Genomic DNA, 9372 nt, shown 5'->3' with positions numbered 1-9372 from the left:
ATAAATAAATAAATGCTAGGCTTCATCTTAGCTAGTTTAAAATCATCCAACAAGAGCTACTGAACATATCTGCAACAAATTAATCCAACTATCAGATAAACATCTGATAAACATTGTCTATTGCCCAATGCTAATCAGTATTAGCCTAAATGCTAGTACTTAAATCTTTTCTCTATATTTTAAGCTTGTTATAATATACATATATTTAACGTGCTTCATTTATAGTTTTTATTTACTTGCATATACCTTTTTCAGAGTCAAATGGTCAGAAGTACAGAAAAAAATCAAAACTACTAACTCTTTCCTTGCATGCCTTTTTAAATACTTTACCTACTCCATGTGGATCCTGTCTTATACATTTCTATTTAGAGGATCCTCTCGAAAATCCTGGAATACACACAGGTCATGATGTGGAAGTCGTACCTTTCCCTCACTCTTCCAGGTGATGAAAAAGCCGTACTCGTCCACTTCCATGTGGCAGTTGGGCTCAAAGATGTATGGGTCCTGCAGCAAGGAAAAATGATTATTTCTAAGCAATGAGGCCGTATTAATCAAAGGTTTTATTTGACACAGCAAGACATTAAACAGTCAACCTGTTTAACAAACACAGGAATTATGCAATCAGACAACCAGATGTAGCTCTTATTCATTTTACAAGATATACCTGCCTGCCTACGAACACACACTCAAACATACTTTCACAAAGAATGCACAAATACGCTCAGTATGTACACACAGGTTGCCCGTAGGGGAGATGAAGCCTGTTGTCTAAGGCAAACACGCAGTGAGATTAATGTGACCACCTTTAGCTGTTAAATGCAAACATCAACGCAGTTGGAACACATTTCCAGTTTATAGAGACGAACAGGAGGTAAAAGTGTATTAGCATAGCTACTGTGATGCTACTGCACACATCGTTCAACAGGAGTGTCGGTGGAGGAAATCGACTAACCTTGGCCACCTTGTCCTACCCAAACAATCTTACCATCAATTCAATCAGCCGGAAGATGTGTGTGTGTGTGTGCCGACAAATATGTGTATTTTTTCCCCACTCCACTCAAACAACACATCTGAGAAAGCTAAAAACATAAGAGAGAAATAAACTAGAATGGGAGAAGGCTGCTGGGTCACTCTAATATTAGCAGTAGGGAACAGTGTAACACACTCATGTACACACTCATACACACGTGATTTATTATTTCAGGATGTTGCTACTATGAGATACGCAGCTGCAAATAGGGCTGTGCTGGCTTGTTACTTGGCTCTTACCCTGACATCTAAAACCCTCAAAAAAAAACCCTCAGAAGAATAATCTTATTTCCATTTAGGAAACAGTGAGACTGCTGTAAATGCAGATAAAAGCTTGACTCTTTCATCTGAATGAAGACTGACAGCGTGTTCGGTGTTAGATATACAGCCACCTCGATGAAGGAGATGGTTTCAGATAAACCTCAACTGTTGAGGACATACAACAGTATCACATTCCACTGCTTTTAGCTTTACTGTAATAAATCTAAAATTGTGTGTGTGTGTGTTGCCTATTGATCGTGCCTCTTATTTTGAACACAGATCCTCAGATCATTTCGAGGTCTTTTACCCTTTGTCTAAATTTCCAAATCAATATTAGAAAGTGATAATTAATCTGCCCGGTGTAGGCTTAAGAGCTGTATCTATAAATATTATATATGATGCTATTAACAAGTGCAGTCAAAAACAAAGTACACCTTCTGTAAATTTGTCAGTATCAGTACATAAAATCATCTTCTCTATGACTATCGTTCTCTCACATTGTTGTGGAGGAATTATGTCTTACTATTTATACTTGTTTAGGTCATTGAGGTTTGTGGGAATAAAATCCCGCCACAGTATTTAACCCAGGTGGAGGTCTGGACTCTGACTGGGTCACTGCAACAATTTGATTCTTTTCTTTTTTTTTTTCCAGTCATTCTGTTGAATCTTTGAATTGCTGCTGTGTTTGTGATCACAGTCCTGTTCCATGACCCAGTTTAAGCAGAGCTTTATCTGTCAGACAGGTGCCCTCACATTTGATTTTAGAATACTTTGCAGTCAGTGACTCGACCATGAACTCATCCGTCTACTAAAGCGCTCAGGTCCTGTGGCTGCAAAACAAGCAGTAATGGAAGGAATCCAGCATTTAGTTGTATTTATTTATTTAGTTATCATTAAATAAATAATGACAGTTTAGTTTTTGTATTTTGTTAGATTATTATTATGCCTCGATACGTAACTTTCTTTGCGCCATGACTGTAAATGCTTATGTGTGTTTTCTGTCTCGTTCGTCTCAGTCTACCTGCATCAGCCGTCAATATGAGGCTGCATAGTTTCCATGGACACCAAACATCAATCAGATCTTAAATGATTGATTTCCACTCAGTGAGATAATGAACGAAACACACACACACACGGGAAGCTCTTTGGCTATTTGCATAATGGATTACATAGGATATCTTTCACCTTTTACCTCAATGCCTCTGGACTCTTAAAGAGGACAAACTCATATCAAATATCTCATTAAAGGATACAAACTAATTATTGAAAATCCATAGTACACTACAGCGTGTAGAGCTAAAGAGAAAAACAAAGAGTGAGATGCAAACTTGGAAACATCTCCATCTATTCAAGGACATGAATAAGATGGCAAAGAAAGCATTCTGGGGACCTTAAGTTGTTTTAGAAAGCCATCTTATGTAACGATATGAGCTGAGAGGCTCTGTATAACGATAGCTGTCCCCTATGAAGCTTTGAATTGCACTCGTACAAACACACATACAGGCACACTGACCCACGTGCACATTACCTGCCACTACCATCTGTCACTCAGTGGGGCTTCAGTCACTAGAGACTGTTCTTGTGGCAAAAAAATAAAATCCATGCTGTTTAGCATATGCTTTTTGCACACTGAGATGCTTGCGCCCCGCATCCTTTGTAATTTCCAGGCAGCAGTGCTTTGCTCACACAAACACAAACACATGCCCACACTGACACAAAGTATGACTGACAGTGTTTTATAAATGAGACGCATTGCTGCTTCGTGTTTACGATAACAGCGAGGAACATGAGCTGACAACCAAAATAACTATTGATTTATGAATGAAGGACTGTTTTTTTCTCCTGAGACGCATCAGTTTGAGTTGATATTGTTTAGAATATAATCATTAACGAGAAAAATTGGGAGTGGTATGTCCCAAGTGTCATTATTCATTTTAACCGACTGACAGAGCTTGACCTTATTACCATTCAGGCCAGACCTAACCTTGTCCTGTCTAAGCTTGGCTCAAATTCACAGCAGCAACACACTGAGGACTCTGTTCAGAAGCATGCTGGCCCAGTTTCACCGCTCACTGTGATATGGCTTTGGATTTGATGATGCCTTTCCGTACACTCGCAAGCTTTTTTCTCTGCCTAAGAGGGATCCTCCTCCCCCAGCTGATGCCCACATAAACGGAGAGGACTGAGGGGATTTCCTGATGTGTGCAGGGGTACATGTAGGTCCGTGTGTGTGTGCGTGACTGTGACACACTTTGCCTTTGCTCGTCCAATGTCCTAGCTAGGTGTCCTGATTAAGTTTGTCTGAGGAAATGTGGGCAAAAAAAAAAAAAAAAGGCAGGAAGATATACATGGTGGTCACATACATGCAAGTGCATACAAAGATATATGGAAGCAATGAATTTGCTTGTGGCTGTAACTGAGCATTTATTGGTTATAATTTAGCTTTAAAATAGTTTTTTTTAAAGAAAGCTTTTAAATGATCTATTTATATTTCCTAGCTCACATTTTTTCTGTTTTTTTATTTGTGGTGGTGTTTTGCATCCTCCTTGTGCAGCTCCAAACTGGGTCCTGAGCCAGTACAGGCAGAATACCCTCGCAGGAATGCTTCTTAAGTCACATATACAATCAATCTAAAAATATTAAACAACAATAACAGATGGCCGATATGATCAGCCAGTTTTTAGCTATTTGTCGCTCTGTTGATATCAGTATGTATAATGGCCAAAAAATTAAAATGACAAAATTAAAGAAGAAATAGAAGAAACACCCTTCAACTATGTTTTGTGTGTTGATGTTGCACAGTTCGTCCATGAGGGGGCACTCTGCAACTGTTGGCAACACATGTTGCAATGATCCAAGCAGTTGGCCACAGTGTTAAAGAGTAAACAAATAACTGCACATAAACAGATTTCCCAAACATTTGTTAAGTTTTGTTTGTCTGAAAGAAAAAAATTAGCTGATATATTGCCATATTGGGTTTTTAAATCACCACATGCCTGTATCAGTATTGGCCTTTAAAAGCCTATAATCGGTCGGGCTCTATTTCACACTGTAGTGAAAAAGTAAGAGATCTCACCTCTTGCTGCAGCAGAGCCTCCACAGGACATTTCCTGTAGCTCATTAAAAGAGTTGCACAACTCCTCTTTACAACACTGTTTGAGCTTATTCTTTTGGGACATCTTAATTGAAAATCTGTCTTTATGTTTTGCTACAGCATCTTTAGGCACTGGAATTGAGAACCGGTAATCAAAAGCCTCTAAGCTTATCATTTTCTTTTATCAGCACTCGTAGGTTTTTCTTACAGTGGGTTAGGGCATATAATAAAGCAATGATGTCATGTCGCAGTGGAGCTTCTGCACGCCTGAGTGACTGTATATGAAAGCAGCACTGTTCTCAGAGTCAGACAGATAAACAGTTATGCAGGCACACCCATTTTGACGCCTTTCCCCACTTTGTGCATTTCTAAAATTGGTCCTTACACAAACCAATTTTCTTTGGAATTATGGCTATTCTAAAACTTTTTTAGCATGTGCATAATTTTTTATAGTGTGCTACTTAAGACCCTCAGTGGGCGTGATGCGGACAAGCAGTCGCCATGCCGAAGCATCTTAATGAGCCTGATCAATGTGGCCTGTCTACAGCTAGAACTGTGACTACACCAGTGATGATATAAACTGAGGTCTCTGTTCTGTGTGTATGTGTGTGCGCTTGTATTACTCATGATGTGGGAATATAAATGTCTTTCCATTGTTGCACTGTGGACCCGTCTTGGATATTTTTGAGAAGAAAAAAACAAAACAAAGGCAGCGTAATATAAATCATTACATTTAGAGACTAAAACTTCATTTAAAGCTTGGTATTCTAAATGTATGAAAACAAAGACTCTGCTCCGTGTGTGGATGTGTGCATTTGTCCAACTAATGACTGAGCCGGGCACAGTCATTAAGGTCCAGGATGATAACAGGGCAGAGCAAATAATCTATGGTGGTATCAGCAGGGAACACTTACAAACAGATAGCTTAGCATTGGCTAAACTTTCATCACTTCACTGAGAATACTAAAAGCCTCTTATTTTTAATCAATTACTCAATCCAGGAAAGTGTCATATTTACCTCATCAAACCTGTCGAAAGAGGCGCCTTCCTGCATGAACTCAGGCAGGTGCTTCTCCCAGTTGAATTCGTAGGACTTTGTCATGGCTGCTCACAAGTCTGAGAAACAAACAAAAGAGGAGAAGACACACAAGGATAGAGACAGACACAGAGTATGTTAGGAAAGGATGCTCGCTCTCCAGGGGCTCATCCAAAAATATCCTCTTGAGAGAGTGAGAACAACTTACATATATAACAACCAACCAATGAACAAGCTCCAAAGACAGAATTTAGGAAAAATATTGATTTGTCATTTAGGATTTTTCAGAGATTTAAAGCACCCTCTCTGCTTTGGAGCTGCAATTAGCAGTGAAGCAGAGTAATGGCCTGTATTTGTATAGCGCTTAACTAGTCCCTAAGGACCCCAAAGCGCTTTACACATTCAGTCATCCACACATTCACACACTGGTGATGGCAAGCTACATGTAGCCACAGCCACCCTGGGGCGCACTGACAGAGGCGAGGCTGCCGAACACTGGCGCCACCGGGCCCTCTGACCACCACCAGTAGGCAACGGGTGAAGTGTCTTGCCCAAGGACACTGAGACTGTCCAAGCCGGGGCTCGAACCGGCAACCTTCCGATTACAAGATGAACTCCCAACTCTTGAGCCACGATCGCCCGTAAAGAGTAAAATAAAGAGTAAATAGAACAAGCAAAAGGAATATGGGCAAATGACATCAGAGGACAACCGCTGCGTGGGACCAAGCAGGAACCTCCAGGGCTGAAAAATGAAGCCCATGGCAAAGTGCCTAAAGCTGCAGTACCTTAACTGTCCACTTGAGACAATCTCAAAGAGTGAGTTAAAAAACAACAACAGCTGTACAGAAAATGAGTTTGTCTGTTTTTTTAATTCACCCATTCGCGGTTGTTTTTTGGGGGGGGGTTGTAGCTGCTTTGACTGTCGAGGTTGCCAACACAGGCGTCTTTAGCTAAGCTTCACGCTAGCTAACTGGAATCAACTGTGTAGTGTTGGTACCTATTTAGAACATTTTTAATAGACCTACCTGATAAAATGGAGTTTTTAAAGTGTAATAACAGCCCATCCAAGCTATGTGATTCAGATAATATATATATGCATTTTTTTATGTGTTAAATAAGCACGTATGTAAATCTGCACAATAATGTACATAGAGCCTACTGGGTCACCTTGCTAACCAAGCTTGCTATTATTTGCTAATAACAAAGAACTCATCCTCACGTCCAACTATCATCGCTTCTGGATTCCAAAAACAACCATAATGTTATAAATTAATCCTATAAATGGGACTATGGGTGGGCCTGAGCAACACAAATTGAGCATATCACAGAGATAAAAAGTGTGCGAGAAAGGAATTTCCTCCTCCTGCTTTTATCTAGGACCCTGAAACAAAAACGGATGGGCACTGCACTCCTCTCCAAATACTAGAGAGTCAGGCTTCATTCATGTGACACACCTGCACGTGTATCATCACGTAAGACATCCAGCTCAGGGAGGGGAGGAGGTAATTGTAATATTGCTGATGACACCACCCAAATATAGGCTCCACCTACGTCAAGCTCAAATGTGTCAAGCAAAAGTGAGAGGGAGAAGTGCACTTGAGAACGTGACACACTATGTATAGCCTAAGAGCTCAGCCGGTATTAAGTCATTATGGGAATACTCTGCGGAGATTTGATTTTCATCCACCAATCTTTTAGCCTGCTGCGCTACAGAATATTTTCTACTATACAGAAAATTAAACGCATATACACAAAGTGGAAACTGGATGCTGATGGATGAGATGAGAAATAGGGGAACTGAGGAAGGATAATGGGGGAAGAAATATGGACAGAGAGTCAGCGTGAAAGATTTGAAGGCACAGGGAAAAGTGAAAGGCAGAAATAAAATAATGAAATCAGTGCACTAAAAGTAAGAGCCTGATATACACCCACTGAGAGGCAGAAAGATGTGATCTGAGAGATGAGGAGAGAGTGGCATGAGAAGCATAGAGATGAAACAGAACAGTGGTGGGCAGAGAGACACAGAACAGTGACACAGCTGTGAGTGACAGAGGCTGGGGGATCAGAGTGGTGAGTACAGCAGAGGGGGGGTGTCTGCTTTTGATGTGGGGAACGCAGATCAGACACATCATCAGCAGGGGTTACAGAAGACTACCGGCTGGGCGGGCTACAGTCCACCCCTGCCATGACAAGTGCAGATGATGCAAGGCTTCTGGGATGTTTGAATGCTGTCATTTTGAAAGTACAATGATTCAGAAAAAAGAGACAATCTCACTGCTGCTGGCAGGTTCAGCAAAAGACACCAAGGCTGAACAGAGACAGTGGATAACACCAGAAACTGTGAAAAACAAGCTACTGCACTTTCATTTATGCAAATTAAGCCAATTTGGTCTGCTGTGCTGTATATCACACAGCTAAAGGAGGTATAGTATCCAGGTCAATGCATCTACTTATTTACAAAAAAAAAAAAGGAGCCAACCGTGAAACCAAGTCCTCCACCATCTGTGTTGGCCAAAAGTAGAGTTTACTACAGAAGTTTACTCATCAAACAAGGGAAGCACGGAAATGTTATACACTGTAAAACAGATTCAAAATCATTCATATAGGACATTTCACATCTCTAATTTGGACTAATTGGACTGTGCTTTCCTGTCTGACGATAGCCTAGATCTCGCTACACTCAACAGTATGCATTAGATAACATTTTCCTCAGCGGGATGAAATCTGTCCAATAGCAGTGCAGCAGTTGAGGTCCTATAAGGCCACGCCAGTGCGCACGCTGGGCCTCTGAGCTTCTAGAAGTGTGAGTGCGCACGTGAGGAGCTATGGGAAGCTAGCGGAAGTCGGTGAGGTCCGAGCCCCCTATCCAACCCCTGACAGAGAGATAATTACGATAGATAGGAGCCCCGTGAGGAACACTGTTCCCAGCCTCCTCTTCTAAAATGGCAGCTAGGGTAACACCCAGCGGTCCCACACCTCATATACTAAAATTAGGCTACAGCTACATCAGTCAGCCAGTGGTGGAAGGGTTGACTGGGGACATGCTCCAATGGACACGAGTGAACAACAGACAGAGAGCAGCATGTGTCATGGCTGTAACAATAATCACAAAACCAATAATAACAACGACAGGTATTAACTGAGGACTAAAACTTTAACAACAACTTAGCTGAACTGCAGGAAACTGAAAGAGGACACATAATAAGATGTGTTCTGTTGGATCTTTCAACACATCATCATCTGATGTTTTTGCTGATACTGTTGTGAGGATTCACTGTCAGTCTTACTGCATTCATGTCAGACAAAAAGTATTTTTGTTTCCAGATTTTTATTTTCTTATTTCATGTCATCGTTTTCTTTTCTAGCTGCTAGCTGAGGAAAAGAATGGTTTCCTTGTGTCATTATCAAGGTTGTCAGATTTAGAGGATATACTGCATCTACCTGTGTTGTGCGTGTGCCTTATATGGCTTTATATCTTGCGGGCCCGTGGAACTGGGGGACGGCAGTTTTTGGTTTACCGGATGCTGAGCCCTCCTGCTGTTGCCATGACATTAAAGAGCAAGTGGAAGGTGCTCGTCTATTTAAGGAATGGTACGTGCAGATTAAATAATAGCAGTCTTTTGCTTATCAGACGTCTTTTCAGGTATCAGCTATCAGGGAAAAAATATATCCCACCACAGATGTTACTTAAGAGTTATGTAGATTGCCGCGCAGTTCTGAGAAAAGATTTCATTAAAACTAAGTAGAAACAGCTGGGCAAGTGTGTGTGTGTGCCCGTCAAGGTCAAGAACACAGTTATGCGCTTCAAGTTGTAGTTATCACATTTTTTAAAAAGCAGATTTGAAAACCAGGTGCTTGGGAAACCCTCCCCCCCAGAAAGGCAGTGTTTGTCAGAAATATTACTGTAACAGGTGCAAAACATCAGCTTCTCAGCTTCACATGACTGGAAACC

The 9372-nt window shown here is 41.0% G+C and overlaps 1 protein-coding gene across 4 annotated transcripts in view; it reads right to left on the bottom strand.

Annotated features, from left to right (window-relative positions):
• The window catches only part of plcb4b (phospholipase C, beta 4b), a 72370-nt gene that overhangs the window by 31291 nt on the left and 31707 nt on the right, over positions 1–9372 (bottom strand). For all 4 annotated transcript variants that reach the window (XM_013908720.1, XM_013908723.1, XM_013908722.1 and 1 more), the window contains 2 exons: positions 5403–5500; positions 424–504 (listed from right to left, as the gene is read on the bottom strand). In XM_013908720.1, coding sequence (XP_013764174.1) covers positions 424–504; positions 5403–5486 — 165 coding nt within the window. In that variant the 5' untranslated portion in view covers positions 5487–5500. The remainder of the gene's footprint in view (positions 1–423; positions 505–5402; positions 5501–9372) is intronic.

Source organism: Pundamilia nyererei, unplaced genomic scaffold (assembly GCF_000239375.1).
Source record: "Pundamilia nyererei isolate P.nyererei 1_Seehausen unplaced genomic scaffold, PunNye1.0 scaffold00013, whole genome shotgun sequence".
NCBI classification, from domain to species: Eukaryota; Metazoa; Chordata; class Actinopteri; order Cichliformes; family Cichlidae; genus Pundamilia; species Pundamilia nyererei.
This window is presented reverse-complemented; position numbering and strand designations above follow the sequence as displayed.